This window comes from Pelophylax lessonae, assembly GCF_965119305.1.
Source record: "Pelophylax lessonae genome assembly, chromosome: 12".
NCBI classification, from domain to species: domain Eukaryota; kingdom Metazoa; phylum Chordata; class Amphibia; order Anura; family Ranidae; genus Pelophylax; species Pelophylax lessonae.
Genome location: NC_138779.1, coordinates 150,387,749 through 150,409,219, shown reverse-complemented (window position 1 = coordinate 150,409,219; position 21,471 = coordinate 150,387,749). Strand labels below are relative to the sequence as shown.

The 21,471-nt window shown below is 46.0% G+C and overlaps 1 protein-coding gene across 2 annotated transcripts in view; it reads left to right on the top strand.

Moving 5' to 3' along the window:
* SIK3 (SIK family kinase 3) overlaps window positions 1-21,471 on the top strand; it is a 390,005-nt gene that overhangs the window by 356,335 nt on the left and 12,199 nt on the right. For both annotated transcript variants that reach the window (XM_082274215.1, XM_082274214.1), the window contains exon 21: window positions 4,996-5,780. In XM_082274215.1, coding sequence (XP_082130341.1) covers window positions 4,996-5,780 — 785 coding nt within the window. The remainder of the gene's footprint in view (window positions 1-4,995; window positions 5,781-21,471) is intronic.

Here is a 21,471-nt window from a genome sequence, read left to right as displayed (position 1 = left end):
GCCCCAAGATATTTCATTTTGTCTGTCCACACTAGGGGGAGATCAGACTCCATAAGGGATCTTGCTGCATTTTAAATTGGCAATATTTGGGATTTTTCCCAGTTTACCTTGAGTCCTGAACAGGCAGCGAAACCAGAGAGGATGCCTAGGGTCTTCCTGAGGGAGTGGCCCGGATCTTTCAGGAAAAGGATAAGATCATCCGCATACAAGGCCAACTTTTGGTCTTTGGGACCCACTTTGATACCTTTAACTCTATTTGCCCCCTCTAAGGGCAGTAGCCAGCAGCTCCATGACCGGGCAAAAAGCGCTGATGACAGCGGACAACCTTGTCTCATACCCCTACCAATGTGGAAGGAAGGCGGGAGGGCACCGCCTAATTTAATCTGGGCAGTTGGATATTGATATATGATATCCATCCAGCTGCAGAATTGAGCTCCAAATCCCATGACTTCAAGAACCGAGGACATTTAGAACCAGGTCACTGAATCAAATGCTTTTTTAATGTCCAATGCCACTAACACCCTAGTGGATGTCTCGTCAGCAGGCAATTGTATATGTGTAAATACTTTTCTGAGATTTATGTCCGTTGACTTCCCTGGCATAAAACCAGTTTGGTCGATATTAATCAGAGATGGAAGGATCGTTCGTAACCTGGTTGCCAGCATTTTTGTCAGTATCTTAAAGTCATGGTTTAGTAAGGAATTCGGCCTATACGAGGCACATTGGGATTTATCTTTGCCTGGTTTCATAATTAGAACAATAGGTGCCTGTTGCATGGAAGGGGGCAAAGACATCTACTCTTTACAATCCGTATATACCTGTGAAAGTTTGGGTGCGATCAAGGCTGCATGCATCCTGTACCACTCACTGGGTAGACTGTCCGGGCCTGGTGTTTTTCTGCTAGGGAATGAGCGGATAGCTGCTTCAATCTCCTTAACAGTAAAATCTTTATCTAGAAACTCAGCATTCTCTGTAGTCAGCATGGGTAAGTGTAAGGTCTTTAAGTATTTTCTGAGTCTCTGGGTTGACCAACTAGGGAGTGCACCATAGAGGTGTTCATAAAATGAGCTGAATTCACTCAGCTCCTTGGTCACCCAAGGAGCGGAGTTCAGACACCACCATTTTCATCTGCTATTGAATTTGCTAGAAGTTTACTGTTCTTACCTCTGAATTCAAAGATCCTAAGGTCTAAATGTGTAGCCATGGCGAGATGCATGTATAATGCCCTTCTTGCCTCAGCTAACTGGCAAAAATGGTCTGGAGTAGGGGAGACAGAAAAAGTCCCTGCCGCCTTGTTTTTAGTTTCATCCAACTGCTGAGCTTGATTCGATAATTCAGAACACACTGCCTTAATAGCAGATATATTTTCTCCCCTCGCATGGGCCTTAAAGGCTTCTCAGGCCATATGAGTCGAGGTTGTATCTTCGTTTATCTCCCAATATTGCTTTAGTTTAGGTGATACAATTTCATCAATCTTGGGGTTCTGCAACGACTTCGTAGCTAACTGCCAACAGTTTTGCTCCCTCTTCCCCGATATTCTCAATTTTATAGCTAAGGGGGCGTGGTCCGAAAGCCCCACAGGCAAGTATGAAACCTCCTGTACTGCCGCTAGAGCAGAGGTATTGCCGAAAACCAGGTCTATCCTGGAGCCAGATTTATGAATAGTGGAGTGGAAGGAGTAAGCTCTAGTATCATGGTGCTTTCATCTCCAAATTTCAGTGTAATCAAAAGCTTGTGCCCATTGGAGCTATTCTGAAGAATATGTTCTATTCATGTTGGACGAATACAAGTGTGGGTCTAGGATGGATTTAAAATCTCCTGCTATGTATAATCTAGAAAAGCGTAAATTCGATAACTTTTCATATATAGTGTACAGTAGCCACTGGTTAAACGGAGGTGGAATATACACCGCATACACCAGAGCATAAACGACTGCTTTGATCTCTACCAGCAGTATAATGTATCGTCCCTCAGGGTCTGTTCTCAGATGAATAACTTTGTATGCTAACGACTTGTGAAAAAGGATAGCCACTCCCCCTGCATAACTAGTATAGGTATCCAGGGTCTGCGAAGAGCAGGGATCTTATTCCCCAAAAGATGCATTTCCTGCAGAAAAAGTATATGAGGTTTATGCTGTGTTAAATACTTAAACATTAACGCTCCTTTGAACTTATCATTCAGACCCTGGACATTTTTAATGACATAAGAGTTATCTCCATAAAAACTAGTGTCCCTGAACCCCCGAGATTATGTAGCAGATAAGTGAGGGGTTGCGACCCTCTTGGCTCAAAAGAACTGTTATGCTGCTTAGCAGCCCTGAATGGGGTAATTATCGACCATTTGTGCCTGATCAATGAGTCAAGTATTTTAGAGCGTACCGATCACAAACTAAAAGAAGGGGGGAAAAACATTAACTCCCTACTGACCATGAATGCTAACAACTAAAACAAAGCTTAGGTCAGTTTTTTACCCGAAACTTGTGAAGAACTCTTCCTTGGTAGCAAAGTTCACCAAAGTCAACTGGATTGCCCCCGAATTGGGGGGTTTGCTTCCAAGGGTGGGAGGCAGGGAGTACTGCTTGTGTGTAGGTATAGTACAGTGTCACTGTGGTATAGCTCCTAATGACCAGGGTAACGTGTAACTGTAGAAAAGGCATGGAGATAAACAAACTTAAAAGTTTTCAGGAGTATCCCAGAGAGATCTATTTAAGACAGGGAAAAACTTTAGAAATATCAGAGGTTCAGAAAAACCAGAAACAAACCTGCATGGGGAATGGTAATTCCAGGGGACTCATCCAGCAAGCCAGGCATTTGCTTCATCCGGGTTGTCAAAGAACTTGGTGGGGCCACCATGAACTCTCAGACAACTTGGGTAGAGCATGCTGTACTTCATGTTGTGATCACAGAGACGTCTTCGGATCTCGGTAAAGGTCTTGTGCTTCTTCTGGAGTTCTTGCGAGAAATCCGGGAATAGCATGACCTTTGCATTTCCATATTGCAGGCTTGCCTGTTTCCTGGTCTCAGAGAGAATGCGATTACGATCCCCGTATTTCAAGAACCAAACCAGAAACGGAAGGGGAGGGGCCCCCAGGATATAGCGACTCACAGATACCCTATGGGCCTGTTCAGCAATGTATGTAACAGGAGTATCTGTGAGGTGCAGCAGATCTTTAAAGAAGGCATCTGCAAATTCTGCCGGGTGGTCACCCTCGGCCCCTTCAGGGAGACGGAGGACTCTCACATTGTTGCAACACATGCGATTCTCAGCATCATCAGCTTTGCTCAGCAGGTGTTTCATTGTTTGCTGCAGATCGGTGATCATACCTGCATGATCTTCTGTTCAGTCCTCTACAGTGGAGATACATGTTTCAGACTCTTTTAAACGGCCCCTGATCTTGTCCAGGTCATTCCTGATGAGATTACATTCCTTTGCTAGATGATCTCTATGGACGAGCAGGGATGTCTTGCTCTGCTCGATCACCGTCAGGATTAGTGAGGTGTCGGCATTAGTGGAATTGCCCACCGGTGTGTGGTTAACACTGACAGTGGCGCTGGCTGCTCCTTCCCCCTCCATGTCCGCAAGCAGAGCCCGAAGCTTACTGAGCAAAAAGGCGTCTGTACACGCAGGGAGGGCCAGAGCCATCTGCTGTCCGCGGGCGGGTTGAAGAGGGGAGGAACGCCGCTTGGGTGCCATACGTGCCGCTCCATGCAGAGAAACCCGCGCCCGTGACCGATTGGGGGGGGGGGGGGGAAGAAAGAAATACCACAGGAATCCACAGGATAGGAGGAGCTCACTACAGGCACGTCTGCTCAGCTCTACATCCGGCCACGCCCCACCCCGCCATTTCATGATACTTATTGAATTTATTGATAGTATGAAATAGTTTATTGTATTTCTGTGGCATAGTCTTTACACACATTCATACTTGTTTGTATCTTGTGTGTACTGTATGTATGCTTACCTGTCACTATAGTCCAATATGCCATATCCTCAGTGCTGAGCACTTCCATGTGCAGGTAACTTTGTACAGAGCAGGTGTCAAAAGATTGATATTTATTCAAGTGAGACTGTCTACCTTTCATTAAGGGGCATGATGTGATAAAGAGGTGAAAGGGCACATTCATGACTTTTTCGGTCTGTTAATGACAGTAGTGAGTGTTTATAATACAAAATTTCACCAGTACTCTCTCTAGTTAGTCAGCTTAGTTGCTTAAAGTGGTTCTAAAGTCATAATATTTTTTACCTTAATGTTTTCTCTGCATTAAGGTAAAAAAAAAAAAAGGTTTCAGTAGCAGTATGCCAAACCCACCACCACTGCTGTCATTCAAACCTTGGGAGCATAGAGCTGGACTGGAGCTAAGGGCATAGAGTGCCGACAGGGGACCCATGAAGATGAGGATTGGGGCTGCTCTGTGCAAAACCATTGCACAGAGCAGGTAATTATAACATGTTTGTTAGTAAAAAAAAAAAAAAAGTCTTTAGAATTAGTTTACCTCTGGGTCCTGTGATGTACTCCAAGAAAAGGATTTTACAGTATGTAAAGCCAACCTGCTGCATCTATGCACTGTGTGAACTGTAATTCTAAACTAGATGGATAGAGAGAGAGAAAGACCTATTTTCCCTAAACGTCAAGCAACACACAAGAAGCCCAAACTCACTCAAGGCAGTTGAAGACACCCCCAGTATGTATCTGTTCAAATCCAGCTAAGCAAAATAGGAAAAATTTGCAGATTCCTTTTTTTTTTTTTTAACTAATAAAGAACAGAATGTTTTAAATGTTCCTTTTTAATGTCAATCTTTTTAGCATATATTTTGCAATGTGTTATCCTAATCAAGGCAAATGTTATTACAGTTTATATTCTTTTAGGTATAGTAGAATTCTACTTCAGTTTTGCATGCATTGCCATCTGTTAAGAGCAACAAGAACACCAAAGGGAGAAGAGCAAATATAGTTAATATAATTGTTTCTTTTTTTTTTTTTTCTTCTTCTTTCAGTCTGAATGTGGGTCGTTTCTCTCCTTCAACAAACTATGACCAGTCTCACTTGCACCCTCATGTGTATTCTGATCAGCAACGGGCTCCCCCTACAAGCTACACTACACAAGGAGGCGCGGGGTACACCCCATCTGGTAGCCCTGGTTATCATCAGGCCTTGAAAGTTCCTCAGCTAGAACAGTACCCTTCATTCCCACAAACCCCCCAACAGAACTACACTGCATCTGCTCTGCAGCAGGCCTTGCTCTCACCCACACCTGGCACATATACAAGGCACCACCAGCAACTTCCGCACATGCTTCAGGGTCTGTTGTCCCCACGACACTCTCTGACCGGCCATGCAGATGCACGCCTGCCTCCTGCTGATTTTATGCAGCTTATTAAACAGCACCAGCAACAGCAACAGGAGTTGAATGAACTGTTCAACCAGCACCTGAGTCAAGGAGACACAGGCACCCTTTCCTACCAGAGTCCCCCTGAAACTTATCACAATCTTCTTCAGATTCGAGCACAAGAATGTATGCATCAAGCAACGCCTACTCCTCCACCGCCCAGATTTCACCCATCTATACTACATTCAGAGAGCATGGAGGAGGACTGTACTGGAGAAGGACATAGGATGAGTGAAGGGGAAACTGTCAGAGGATTAGGCAAACCCCATCAAGAGACTGGGCATGGGGATACAGAAACTCTTCTAGGGACACTGGTGCTCAGAGAGCATGAGCTGGGGACACAACAGTATCCACCACAGAATTCGTACAGTGGGACCAAGATGACCAGCAGAGGTAATTAGAAAGGAATAAATAGTACCCACTGTCTGTTACCTGGATATTTAGTGTCTATATAAACCCTAACTGGATGATGTTTAGCTTACTACAGTTATTAGGCCTTGTTCAAATCATATTATGTACTATAGCGTATGCCCGTGTTTACCCGCACGGGGATGCACAGGTTTCCCTTACATCTCATTGATGTCAGTTGGGTCACAAGGGTTTCCTCGGACACAGCCGCTGCTCGCAATTTGACATTGGTGTGGTTGAGTGTCCCTGAACTGACACTGTCTGCATTTGGGGCCGTGCTTATGCACAGATTTCAGCCACTACATCCCAATTGACATCAATGGGACTGCCTGCACAGGGATGTACATAACATTTGTGCAAGTAAACATGGTGTGTGCACAGACGTAAGCTCCTTGTGTGAAGGAGGCCTAAAAAATAAACCATTTCCATTTTTAAAAAGAAAATACTTTTCATCCTTCTTTCATCTGTTTCAGTGCTGTAAATTTCCTGCAGCCTCTTCACCTCTGGACATCACTGATAATTGGGTAGCATTTTCAGGGTGTAAATTCTGACGGGGATAAAAGAGGATCAGGTGTTGTGTGGTGACTTCTTTTCCGTTGGAATTCTCAGTGAGAGGGTGACTGGTGCCTGAACAAGGACACCTACAGGGCAGGTTTAAAGAGGTTTTGCGGTCAATGAAATGCTATAACAAGGGATCGGGGCAAAGCCCTGCTATCGGTCTGTGGAGTAAGCGGTCTCGGGAGCAAGCCCACATGAGTACCTCCCCCTAACAAGCCGCTTACTGCAGATACTCGAAGTATGGAGGAGCCAGGAGTACTGGCAAGAGGAGAATCTGGGCTGCTCTGTGCTAACCCATTGCACAGAGCAGGTAACTATAACATGTTTGTTATTTATTAGAAAACACCCAGAGTCTTTAATATCACTTTAAGTGTTGTTTATCAAAACAGATTTAAACCTATGTGCAATGTATGTCTGCTCCCACCTCCTCAGCCTACTAGGGCTATAGGGAAACCTTTGATGCTTGGTTTAGTCTCCTGCCCACCAACGCCAAGTGCAGTTAGTATAACAATAGCCCTGCACACCTTTCCAAGTTCTCCACCATTTAAATGGTTGATAACTCAAAGCCTTGTGCAGGATTATCATTATGCCAGCTGCATATTTAATTATTGAAATTACCCATACATATGATTTTACATATACTTTACTTTTGCATCGATGTACATGTTGAACAGATTGACTGTGTGAAGGGAAATGTATACATTTTTTGTAACTATTCCAACTGTAACAATAGTTTGTGGCTTCAGTTCAGCTAATAGTTCCTCATTGCTGAGCTCTTCAATGCCTCTTATCAGTTTGGTTGCGCTTCTCTGCACTTTCTCCAGTTCCCCGATATCCTTTTTGTGAATTGGTGCCCAAAACTGAAATGTGTATACCAGATAAGGTCTTATTAATGATTTGTATAGGGGCAAAATTATATATCTCTCTTTGCAGTCAATATCGCTCTTAATACAAGAAAGGATTTTTCTCGCTATGGAAACCGCAGCTTGGCATTGCATGTCGTTATTAAGCTTATGATCTACCAGAACACTCAAATCCTTCTCCCCCATTGACTTCCGCAGTTGCTCTCCTCCTAGTATGTATGATGCATGCATTTTGCCACATCGTTGCCCAATTAAAATAGTGCCTTGAAGTCGGCTTGTAAGTTGGAGATATCCTGTAAGGACGTTATTCCACTGCATTGCTTGGTGTCATCCTCAGTAACTGAAATGTTACTTTCATTCCCAGACCCTATATCTCTTATAAATATATGAAAAAGTAAGGGTCCCAACACTAAACCTTGGGGTACTCCACTAATAACCTTAGACCATTTAGAGTATGAATCATTAACCACCACTCTAAATTAGTTATTTTTAGAGGAAAGGGGGAAAAAAGCGCCAGTGGAGTGCAGTTTTTAAAAAAGAAGGAAGTTTATTAAAAATAAGTATAAAGGAACAGGTGACTCGATACTGGACTCACTTCAGTGCAGTCACTGTTGTGCCCTCCCTGGTGTAGGTCAGAAGCTCGGTGCCTGCTCTGGGTCCTGATGCGGTCCAATCATCCGGGAGAAGTCCGGGGTTTCTCAGGCGACTTCCGGGTCGGATCGGCATAGGAGATGTGGAGCGTGTTAGAGGCTTCTTCCGGCTGCGTCTGACGTCACGGGGTGTCTGGGCTTTGGTGGGCGTATCCGGGCGTCACAACATGTTTCGGAGCATGCGCAACATGCCGGTGGCGGGCATGCGCACTCCTTTGTCAAGACACTTGACAAAGGAGTGCGCATGCTCCGAAACATGTTGTGACGCCCAGATACGCCCACCAAAGCCCAGACACCCCGTGACGTCAGACGCAGCCGGAAGAAGCCTCTAACACGCTCCACATCTCCTATGCCGATCCGACCCGGAAGTCGCCTGAGAAACCCCGGACTTCTCCCGGATGATTGGACCGCATCAGGACCCAGAGCAGGCACCGAGCTTCTGACCTACACCAGGGAGGGCACCACAGTGACTGCACTGAAGTGAGTCCAGTATCGAGTCACCTGTTCCTTTATACTTATTTTTAATAAACTTCCTTCTTTTTAAAAAACTGCACTCCACTGGCGCTTTTTTCCCCCTTTCCTCTATGACTAACATTGAGCTGCTTCGCTCACCCGGAGAGCAGCCCTGAGTGCAACCCATCCTCATCCACCCACTGAACAGAGGATCGTCCACACCCGGACCCCCCCTCCCCCCTCCCCCCTTACACCCCGGGTCAGCCTAATACTCTCTGCCTCCAGGCATCTGAGCCCTACTTTTTGTCCCCCCCCCCAAGGCTGTTCTAGCTGACAACTGTTCCTAGTACCAGTGTCCTGCCTGAACCCCGCCTGACCATTTGCCTCTACTAGCAGCCACAATAGAGAGCAGCACCCCCTGTGAGCGCCTTAAATAACATATTTTCTCTAAATTAGTTATTTTAGCCAGTTTTCTAAACTTATATTCTCTTACGTTCTTTGACAGACACAGCTTCTTTTGTATTCATGAACAAGCAGGGATTTATAGCCCCATCTACAGGAGTAGGACACTAGGCAGAAAAAGGCTCGGCACCTCCTATGGGCAGTCCTCTCTGGGCATAAAACCCCCTCCCTGCTATAGGCCTCCAGTCATTCTGCCTACTGTCTTCAGGAGTATGGACGTGATTTTTTGCTGGGACTTGTGTTCCCACGACTTCTTTTTCCTGGAATTTTGCTTTTCTTGCAGAGATCTTCTATCAACAGTCGGGCTGAGCAACAGGCTGGATAATCTAGATCCAGTGGTCATCTCAGTCTGACCAATGAACGTGCACGGTCGGCTGCGACTATGCCCCATCCTTGACCAGGGTGGCCAGCGAGTTAAACGTCTTGTAGGGGCACATATGACCGGGTGCCTATAGTCTGTGTCACAATGTTACCCCTGGCCGACAGCCCTCTACTTCAGTGGTGAGTATCTGTCATGGGAGCCTCACCCGCATGCTTCACAGGATCGTTAAGTAAACTTGCCCTCCCCTTTCCTTCAAAGGCGTGAGTACTCACTGGGGTGGCCGGCCTGGCTGGGTCCCCTCCATCACCCACTCCCCAAACCCCCTGCACTCTGAACCTTGGAGGGGTAGCAGTCCCCTAGCTGGCTGTGGAGGTGGGGTGTGACGCTGACTGCATGGGCTCTCCTGCTTCCCCTTTTTTGGGGGACAGTGGGTTATTGCCTGGTGGTGGGGTGCATGTGGTGCGGGGTTCTATATAATGTCCCTGCTGTGTCGTGGCCACGAGCTGGGGGTGGTTTTGGCTGATCTTTTCTTTCCCTAGTTACGGGGCTGAGTAGAAGTGTTCCACTGGGCCCCATGGGCGCAACACATGGTTGGGCTATCTGACCCCTTAGGCCCTGGCTTTGCAGCCTGAGGGGGCAACGGTTGACTGCCATTTTAGTTTTGGGCAAGAAACCTTCCTGGCCATTACTGTCAGCTGGAGCCCAGCCCTGTTTGCAGCAGGGCGGGGCTGGACAATGGGCATGCTGGAGTGCTGATCTGTTGTATTGGGTATACTTCCCCTTTCTGTGGCCAGTCCCTAAAGGCGGCTCTTTGGGGATGATTTTGCTGGCTACCATTTTGTTGGGGCTCGTCAGTGATTAACTGGGTGACAGCCGGCAACTGGCTAGCAGATTATCTGAGTTATCTCACCTGGCAAACGCTGAATGAGGGCGAGTGGTCTCTGCACCCGGAGGTGTTCCATCAGCTTTGTCTTCGCTGAGGGTCCTCGGACAGATCTTCTGGCACCCTGGCTTAATCGGAAGGTTCCAAGGTTCAAGGCGAGATCGTTGGATGCTCTGGTGGAGGCGAAAGATGCGCTAGTGGTGTCCTAGGATGCCTTGTCTGTTTGGCAGGATAGAGGGCAAAAGGATCCTCGTGACTACAGACTGGCCTCATCATCCAGGGTACGCAGACTTGGTGCAGTTGGTAGCAGATGCTTCCTGGCGGTGGCCTCTTCAAGAGAACTTTCTGTTCCAGGGGCCAGTGTTCCATCCTGATTTTTTTCTTCGATGGCTGTGACAGCATGCCTACTGAAAGTCAGGTCTTGAAGGACAGGGGGTTGGTTGGCTCGGTGACTGTTAACGACTCTGAAGTCTACTCCCTGGAAGATTTATCATCGCACCTGGAGAGCTTATATAATATGGTGCAAAGCCTTTTTCTAGGTGTTGACCTTCCTTCAATGTGGCGTAGATCTGAGGCTTGCTTTGAGCACGATCGATGGTCAAGTCTCTGTTCTAGCTGTTTTCTTAAGCGCCCCTTGGCCACGCATCCCTCCATTCATACTTTCATTTAAGGGGTTCATTCTTTGGTGCGCCCTGTGTGCTCCCCGCTGCCACTGTGGGGATTGAATTTGGTTTTCTCGGCTCTTCAGAAGCCTCCCTTTGAGAGTGTTTGTAATAATACCTTGCTTACGCTTTCACAGAATGTTGCCTTCCTAGCTGTTATCACTTCGGTGCAGCGGTTGTCGGAGTTGGCAGCTTGGTCCCTTAAGCCGCCTTATCTGATCTTGCACAGAGACTAGGTGGTGCTTCGTCTTCCCCTTCCTTTCTTCTGACAGCGGTGTCAGATTTTCTCATGAATGATGACAATGTCCTTCCTTCCTTTCCTCTCTTGGGCGTCACATCCTAAGGTGGTCCTGCGCTCCTTGGACGTGGTTCACGTGATTCTCTCTGATCTTTCTGTGACAAACGCTTTTCGGGGATCCGATTCTCAGTTTGTGCTCTTGGGCATGGCTCCCTCTTTTGCCGCTATTTCCTGTTGGATTCGACAGATGGTCGCACAGGCGTATGCTATTAAGGGGCTGGAACCTCCCTTCCCTGTTATGGTGCACTCCACCAGGGAGGTCAGCTCCTGGGTATTCCAACATCAGGCGTCTATTTTTCAAGTTTGCAAGCAGCGAACTGGTTGTCTGCAAATGTTTACTAAATTCTATAAAGTTGATGTGTTGGCATCCTCTAATGCTAGTTTTTGCCGCAAAGTTTTTAAGGCGGTTGTTTAAGACTCTTGGGCTCCTCTTGGGGTGGTTTGAGTGTTGGCATGTTGCCCTAGGTTTCTTCTCCATTGGTTGTTTTACCCACTCATTGAGGCACTGCTTGGGGACATCACTGCTTGTTCATGGATACAGAAGAAGTAGCTGTCTGTCAATAAATATAAGAAAAAATGGGATTTTTTGTTACCGTAAAATCCCTTTCTCTGAGTTCATTGACTGACACAACACCCATGCCTCTATGGAGTTTCTTCTTTTTGCTGGTGACTGACTGGAGGCCTATAGCAGGGAGGTGGTTTTATGCCCAGAGAGAGCACAGCCCATAGGAGGTTCAGAGTTTTTTTCTTGCCTAGTGTCCTACTTCTGTAGGTGAGGCTATAAAACTCTGATTGTTCATGGATACAGAAGAAGCAGCTGTGTCTTTCAATGAACTCAGAGAAAGGGATTTTACGGTGAGTAACAAAAAATCCAGTTTTCTCTTTCGTTCATTGACGGACACAGATCCTGGTATTCATAACCATTGGGTTATACTGCCCCCTACAGGAGTAAGAACTAGGCAGAAAAAAATTCTGGCCACCCCCATGAGCAGTCCCAGGGGGTAGGGGGTATACTCCCTCTCTTTGCTATAGCCCCTCAGTTGTTTTCTGCCTAGCCAGGAGTAAGTACCTAGTTCCTTGCTGGGATCTTTGGTCCTAGCAAAATTTTGTAGATAGAAAATGTTCTCCTGGATTTTTCAACTGCCGGACTGGGTGACAGGCTGGATAATCTAGATCCAGTGGTCACCCCAGTCTAGCCAGCAAGCATGTGCAGACCCTTGCTCTGCACTAGGTCTGCCACGACATAGCCCCACTGGACAGGAGCTGGCCTGCGAGTTAAATGTCTCGGGAGGTCGAATACGACCGGGTCTCGGCCTGAGTCTCATCGCCCCTTCTGGCCGATAGCCCCCCATTTCGATGGAGAGGGGTTCTGTCTGGAGCTGTGCCCGCCTGGTTCGTAGTATGGTGAGTAGCTGTCCCACCTCTCCCCCTGGAGGGTTTTTGGGTGGAAGCAGGCCCCTCCTTGAGACAGTAGACCCAGTCGTCCCTCATCCTGCCTCCCTCCCTTCCATATACGCTGGGGCTGTTTGGGTGGCCTGGTCACTTTCCTGGGGTGGGGGCAGGGCGCTGACTGGCGATAGGCGACCGGATGATCAACTATGCGGGGGGGGGTTGTACCTGGTTTGGGGCTCCTGCCAGGGGTCTGTCTTCAAGGCCTGATCCCAATCCTGGGTCCCTTTATGCCTCATGGTGCCGCTATTTTGTTGTAGCCTGTGTGTTCTATGCACAGCGGCCATGTTTGTGTAGTCCAATTGGTGTGCTCATGGGAGATCACTCCAAGGAGTGCCACATCCCAAATGTAAACAACAAAATGGAAATTCCCCTTGGGGTAGGACTTTTAAGGCACGTGGATGAATACAAAAAGAATATAATAATAATTAATTTATTGAAAATGATAACATATACAGATACAAATTATTAAAAACAGTTGGCAAGCTTAATACAATTCATGCAGTCAATAGACAAGGAGATACCGCTGTATTGAGGTAAATGCCCGACGCGTTTCAAAGATATAAGTCACAACTCCTTCTTCAGGGGCAACCTTAAAATAGCGGTCTGTAAATGATCAACCATATAGATAATTAATATATGGAAAGTATTTACAAATATGTAGATTGTACAAAAAATCATACAGTACTGTGGTAGACATTCATTACAGAGTAAAGCCATCCAAATAAAGTGTCTATATGTCAAAAAAGGTTCAAAAACACTTACAGGGTCTGCCGTATGGCTGTCTAGAGTGTATGCCTGCCAATGATATTAAAAACAGATGGCTGGGTAGGTCTCATCGCTGCATTGGGGTACTTCGTTGGAGAAAGTAGGCAATTTAGGAGGTAAAGATATTCTTGTAAGCACCTTCCAATTGTGTGTGCCCATCAGCTGTGAAGCAGACTTCGGACAGCTGAAACCCAAAAAGAATGGGAGATCTGCCAGATGAGGATAAAAGAGTGGGTTGTATAGGGTTGTACAATTGAAATTGTTTGATAGCAAGACGGCTACTTGCTCTGCTAAGAATCAAATCTGCCAAGGTTTGCTGTGCATGCCTGACCTATAAAAAATGTCCTATGAAATAAAGGGTAGATGGTCCTTGATCATAGTTGTCTCCAATGCTGGTATTCTTAAATAGTAAAAATGCTTAGGAATATACCATTCATTAGGCATGGCCCATTTGTAATGGCTTGTATAGCCGCTAGATGAAGCTAATGCCGTTTTAAAAAGGAAATTTATAAATATATAAATATTTATAAATATAAAAAATATTGGCATGTACTAACCCTGGACCCCACAGTGGGGAAATATGTCTCAGACTGCCCCCAATTCACTTTCAGAAAGGTGCCAGCCTTGAAAGAAAGACTGGTTCAAAGTGAATTCAAAATGCATAAAAATCAAGATCCTTGTAAATTAAAGGGTACCTATATCTGTGGCAATTGCAATTATTGTCGATACATGCTAACTACAAAAAACCCAATACTACCTAATGGCCAAACCTTTTTTCCGAAACATTTTGCAAACTGCCGCACCCACGGAGTGGTATATTTACTCCTCTGTGGGTGCGGCTGTTTCTACGTTGGCAAAACCAAGCTGCCATTTTCTAAACGTGCGAATAGACATGTGAAAAGCATGAAAACTTGTAACCCTGACTTACCTTTAGGACGTCATACCAGCCTTGTACACGCAGGAAAGTTTCCAAGGATCAAGTTCTTGATTTTAGATAGAATTCACCCCAGTCCCCGAGGAGGGGACTGGAATAAAATTCTTCTACAGATGGAACTTCGGTGGATCTATTCTTTAAGAGCTACAGATCCACCAGGACTAAACGAAATGGTTTCTTATAAACCCATTTTAGAGGGGTTCACATCAGGAGGCATGGAACAATAGGCCTTTTTCTGACATCTTTTTGTCTATTTCCTACTCATTCACATCTTTCCTCTTTTTTCTTTTCCTCCATCAGGAGCCAGTTTACTGTTCACCATTTACCAAATCCAAAATCTCCAAACCTGCCTTATATTCTCTTGGTATGCAGATATGAAACAATGAATGTTCATTACTGAGTGTTATTCGATATAATGATGTTTTCTGTTTTACACTATTAAACATTATAATTTGTCATATTTTCTCTTTTCTCTGTTATCTCTCTAGGTTTCCTTAAAACCTTATTGTATAGACCAAGGGAGGATTAGTTTGTTCTGTACTTTTGCTACATATGGCTGGCTGGCTATCATCCCTGCCTGGGATTTATTACTTTCTTGGGAAATTTTTCCTAAATTGAATTACACTCATCTCATTATATCTTTTTCCCTGCAAATATTTCAAAAGATTGTTATTATTCTTTTTGGAGCAATCTAAATGCTTTATATTTTGGCAACTAAGTATCATCTCCCATGTGTACATTATGCCCGGGGGACATGCCCGGCACGGGGGGGCGGACACCCATGTGGTAGTCCGCCTCTTGGACGTAGACTATTGGTTCTCTTTGAGATCCTCCTGACTCGCCCATTCACTTCCGCTTGCGACTCACGCCGGCGGAAGTGACCGTGCCGGTGGAACGCATCGGCCGTGCGGGCTTCCGCTGCACCATAGATGTGCGCATTTGCGGTGGGGAACCTGTACGGTGGCTGCGCACCAGGAAGTCCAACAGGGAGCTACCAGCTTGATGAATACCAAGTAAGTACAACCAGCTGATCTGTATTAAACTCAATTACCAGCCTTCTTATAACAGCTCCCCTTCAAACAGTGAAACACATCATTCACTCGCTGAAGGTGGAAGCTCGCTGCACAACTTTATATCAGCTCATCAAACTAACAAGGTAACGAAACTTGGATTTATTTTTTGAAACTGCTTGCTCTGTCATCTATCCGTCAATACCGCTGTGCCTGCCCGAGTCACTTGGTTTGCTGTTTAAATGCGGTTTCAATTTCCTTTTTAAATCGGCATTAGCTTCATCTAGCGGCTATACAAGCCATTACAAATGGGCCATGCCTAATGAATGGTATATTCTTAAGCATTTTTACTATTTATGAATACCAGCATTGGAGACAACTATGATCAAGGACCATCTACCCTTTATTTCATAGGACATTTTTTATAGGTCAGGCATGCACAGCAAACCTTGGCAGATTTGATTCTTAGCAGAGCAAGTAGCCGTCTTGCTATCAAACAATTTCAATTGTACAACCCTATACAACCCACTCTTTTTTCCTCATCTGGCAGATCTCCCATTCTTTTTGGGTTTCAGCTGTCCCCAGTCAGCTTCACAGCTGATGGGCACACACAATTGGAAGGTGCTTACAAGAATATCTTTACCTCCTAAATTGCCTACTTTCTCCAACGAAGTACCCCAATGCAGCGATGAGACCTACCCAGCCATCTGTTTTTAATATCATTGGCAGGCATACACTCTAGACAGCCATACGGCAGACCCTGTAAGTGTTTTTGAACCTTTTTTGACATATAGACACTTTATTTGGATGGCTTTACTCTGTAATGAATGTCTACCACAGTACTGTATGATTTTTTGTACAATCTACATATTTGTAAATACTTTCCATATATTATCTATATGGTTGATCATTTACAGACCGCTATTTTAAGGTTGCCCCTGAAGAAGGAGTTGTGACTTATATCTTTGAAACGCGTTGGGCATTTACCTCAATACAGCGGTATCTCCTTGTCTATTGAATGCATGAATTGTATTAAGCTTGCCAACTTTTTTTAATAATTTGTATATGTATATGTTATCATTTTCAATAAATTAATTATTATTATATTCTTTTTGTATTCATCCACGTGCCTTAAAAGTCCCACCCCACGGGGAATTTCCATTTTGATGTTTGTGTAGTCCAGCGCCCATTTTACTGTGGTTTGGCATTGAAAATAGCGGGGGCCATAACAGTGGAACCCTATGGGCGGCGATTTCGGCGGTGGGAGCCCCTCCTCATTCCCTTGTGCTGACTTCTGGATAATTTTACTTCCTGTTCTCCGCACATGTAGTGCAGATTATCCTGGTGTCTGCAGGTGCTTGTCTCTGCGAGTGGTGAGTCTGATGGGGTCCTCTCCCTCTCTGCTGAGGATCACTTGATGCTTTGTGCCTGGCGACTGGATGGTGCTGCCAGCGCAGTGGGAGTCGTCCCTTAGCAGTGTTTACACTTTTTGTGGGGTCCCACTGGTGACTCATTGAGTCTTTGGAGCACATTTCCCCACCTGATCCCCTCTCTGAGGCTGCAAGGCATCCATCCATGCACTGACGGCGGTCCTGGAATCCCTTGTGTCCCAGGTGGAGGTGGCTTGAGGGCGACGGGCTAGCAAAAAGTGCCCCCTGTCTCATCAGATCCTGAATCCGATTCGACCGCCACAGACGTGGATCACCCGGCTGGGTCTGCAACCATGCGCCTGGAGTCCTCTGATAGTGAGGATGATTCCTCCACGTCTGCGACCGAGCACGAAAAGGCGCTGGTGGGTGCACTGATTGTATCTGTGCGTGAGACCCTGAATATGGAAGACGCAGTTTAAGCTGCAACGGAGGCGCAGGAACCCTTTTGCACTCGCAAGTCATCCAGAGCGGCAAAGGTATTTCGTTTCCCTGCCTATTTTGACAGAATTGTCGCTAAAGAGTGGGGACGACCAAAGCATCCCGGTGGGGTCCCTAAGCGCTTTACTAGACGTTACCCCCATGAGGAATTCTTTCTTAAGAAGTGGACTGTGCCACCGGTGGTGGACCCTCTGGTTTCCAGATTAAACAAGGCAACCATGATTCCAGTTGAAGAGTCCCCGGCCTTAAAGGATCTGGCTGACCTGAAGGTGGAGGCTGTGGCCCGCCATATGTACACTTTGGCTGGTTCAGCAATGAGGCTAGTATTCACCAATACCCTAGTGTCATAAACTCTGACCAAGTTGCCTTAGCTCTTACCCTGTGACCTGGAGGGGGAACAGATCCCCCCTTCCTTTGCCCAGCTGGTACAGGGGCTGCAGTTTTTATGTGATACCTCTTTGGATGTGTCTCCCCCGATGGCTCGGCTCTGTTTTGACAGTGGTCCCTCAGCATGTCTTTTGGCTCAAGTGCTGGTCTGCGGATCAGACTTCAAAAGAGGCCTTGACTGATCTTCCTTTCCATGGAGATCGCCTGTTTGGCGCTACCCTGGATGACATCATTAAAGGTTTCACAGGGGGGAAAGAGTACTTTTCTTCCGCAGGCTACTAAGGGCTGGGAACCTCATCATAGATGTGAGCCTTTCTTCTCAGCTCATAAGAAGTTTTTTCGTCCCTCAGGGTCAACTGACAAGAGCTCAAAGCCTTTCAGGGCCTCTTCAGGAGGATCTAAACGAACCTGGTCTGGCAAGCCAAGATCGGGCTTCTCCAGACCCATGGACAAGGCTCCTTCAGCATGAAGGTGCGCCCTCACCCGTATCGGGGTGGGGGGAGGTCTTCGCTGATTTCCGAACCTGTGGACTTCCCTAGTGCAAGACAAGTGGGCCCATGAAGTCGTTCAGGCTGGCTACAAGATCGCATTTCGCTCTTGTCCCCTGGCAAGGTTCCATGAATCATAACTGGGTTACATTGCCGCCTCCAGGAATAGGACTAGGCAGAATAAAAAACAGCTGGCTATGCCCATGGCCCGTCCTCCGCTTGGTATATAACCCCCTTCTCTGCTCTAGGTAATCAGTTTAGTAGCAAGCAGTATTATAAGTATCAGAACTCCATAGAGGGGTGGATGCTGTTTCCATCAATGAACTCCGAGAAATGGATTTTACGGTAAGTACAAAAATCCCATTTTCTCTTTCGTTCATCGACGGATACAATGCTCAATAAATCCTAACTAGTGGAACATCCAAAAGCGGCGCCAAAAGGAAAATGAGGGGTGGGGAAAATAACCCAAGGCTAAACATAAGAGCCCTTAACCCAGGACACAGGAGCCTTAACCGGGTCACAAGAGCCCCGTCTGAAAAATAAAGGTTTACAGAAAAAACACCCCTCAAGAGGGAACAGCCCCTCTTAAACAGCAGCCTGCAAAACTTTGCGGCCAAAAGTAGCATCCGCAGATGCCAAAGTATCTACCTTATAGAATTTTGTAAAGGTATGCACGGACGACCAAGTGGCCGCCTTGCAAACTTGCGATATTGAAGCCTGAAGACGGAAGGCTGAAGAAGCTCTCAGCACCATAGTAGAATGCGCCGTGACAGGGAAAGGTGGAATCTGACCTTTAATGGAATAGGCCCGAGTCGCCGTCTATCTGGATGGTAGCTGAAGAAGCAGCCAGCTCTTTTCTTGGTCCGTCTGTAACCACAAAAAGCGAGTCTGACCTCCGAAAGGACTCAGTAGCTGCCAAATCGCACAAACCACATCCAAGGTATGCAAGGCAAATTCCCTGGGATGAGCTGGCTTGGGACACAAGGAAAGGCAACACATTGTCCTCATTCAAATGGAAGTCAGAGACAACTTTGGGCAGGAATGATGAACAGAGATGAAGAACCACTTTGTCCCTATGGACCACTAAATAGGGACTGCGACAGGATAATGCCGCCAATTCCGATACCCTGCGGGCCGAGGTAATAGCCACCAAGAATCTCTCCTCCTGGGATAACGTAGGCAAGGGCAGATCAATGAGAGATTTCTTAGAGGCTTAGTCTGCAGACCAATTCTTAAGCCACAGCAGGCGCATAGTCACCACCACTCAAACAGAAAGTTTGGACAGCACAGGAGCTGTATAGAAAGCAGATTCACAAATAAACTGCAGCCCATGGACCATCTGGTGCGCTAAATCAACATAAGCAGTGGGGACCTGCTCACTCTCCAGGCCCTGGCGCAAAAGCTTGGCCCATTCAGTTAGGGTCTGAGACACCAGGGCTGAGGTAAAGACTGGCCACAATGCCAAACCAGCCATAGTAAACATGCTGCGTGCCACAGCCTCCGCTTTCTTGTCAGCAGGGTCCTTAACCTCCCTGGCAGTATTCCCGAGTGTGGCTTGGGGTTAATATACAGAGCCACACTTGGGATTACCCCACAATCACACTTACCTTCCGTTACGATCCCCCGCTGTCCTCCAGCCATCCTCGATGTGTGATCCGGCCGATGCTGTCACCTGTTTTCCAGTTCCATTCCCTGCGAGCGCCACGACGCGGGGGGGGGGGGGGGGCTGGCGGGAGATTCAAAAAATAAATAAAACAAATGACATCTGTTAGGATTACAACTTTGTATCAAGTCATTTTACCACAGGTTTTCACCTAGTGGCTTTTCCAGTGCCCTGCCTGTACTTTTGTGGTACTTTGTGCCCATACAATTGAGACCGTCCATGGCGTCCAAAAAGGATTCTTTTAGCCCAAAAGCGCTTTTAGACGAACTGGAAACCAACGACAATGAATCTGAATTATTTGAAGAACTGAGCGATAGTGATTCGTGGGAAAATTCGTCATCAGGTACTGAAAGTGATGTCAGCGACGATTCTGTGACTGAGCTCAGCGATGTGAAAACTTGGTGCTCTATTGATTGCGGTACAGTTCAGGCAGCGCCCCCGAGATTCCCATTTACTTGAGTACCTGGTATGAAAGTTGACATTGACTATGACAACCCCTTTGCATACCTACAATTATTTCTGACCTATGAGGTCATTGAAAAAATAAAGTAGGAACCAGTGACCAAAGATGGCATTTGTAAATTTCAGGGCCTAATGATTCTTCAGGGAGTGGTGGGGAAACCCCTGCAGAAGTGGTATTGGACAGCCAATACATTACTTGCCACTCCAATCTTTGGCACGGTCATGTCAGAGTACAGATTCTCCCTCATAATGAAATATCTCCACTTCGAAAACAATGAAGAATTTGATAAAAACTGCTTATCCTGCACCAAAACTAAAGAAAATTTGGGAAGTATATCAAATGATTTTACAGAATTTCCGACTGAGCTATGTGCCAGAAAGAGACATCAGCATAGATGAAAGTCTAATGGCCTACAAGGGAAGGCTCAGCTGGCTGCAATACATTGCATCAAAGAGGGCACGATTTGGTGTAAAATCCTACATGCTATGCGAATCGTCAACAGGCTACTTTTGAAATTTGGTGATATACACTATAAAAGGAACAAAATTCGATCAAAAATATGGAATGGCAACCTCTTCTGTTATTTTACTAATTGAGCCATTGCTAAATCAGGGATATTGACTTGTGTGTACAGAACAACTCCAGCTAACCATATTGCATTGTGTTTTCAGAAAATGACAGCGGCTGCAGATTGAAAAGGAAAGGTAGTTTTTAATAATCAGTTGTATACGCTATATTATTTTTTCTTTAGTCACTATTTTTTTCTTCCCTTTAAAAGAAGAACTCCAGCTTCTCCACAAAACAGATGCATTGTACATGTAAATTAGTCACAACCCCACTGTCAGTTTGTGTGTAACTTACCTCCTTTAGCTGTATACAACTGGTGTCTGTGATGTCACTCTTCCTGCAGGCTGAATTTTAAAGTTCGCTGACTTCCTGTTTCCTTCCTTTTCCAGTCCTCATACTACATGTCCCATGATCTTTTGAGCCTCTGTAATTTCAGGGCGTGCTATGGAAGTCAGTTGTACCAGTTCTGGGAGTTGATGTGAGTGGGCCCTAAGGGTACTGTTTGTGTTTCCGGGCCTTCGTGTGGATGGTGAAATGTGTCATACCTCCTCCTCTGTCATTACTAGGGATGCACCGAAATGAAAATTCTGGGCCAAAACCGAAAATGCAGGATGCCCTTGGCCGAAAACCGAATCCGAAAATTACTTTTTCCCCCCCAAATGATTTTAAAACAGATAGAACAGGGGCATACACCAAAAACAGGCAGCGACGTACACCTGTCGATGCCACCCTGTCGCAGTATATGTACTATGACGGGTTGGCAAGTGGTTAATTTAATTACCAATGGTATTTGTATTATGCAGCATGAGGGGGTTAATGTATTGCCACTGCTGGTCACTGATGCATTAGTGACCGACCAGTGGCAGTTAAATAACCCCTTTGTGCTGCATTAGTGCAACCAGTATCAGTGTTAATTAACACTGGTTGC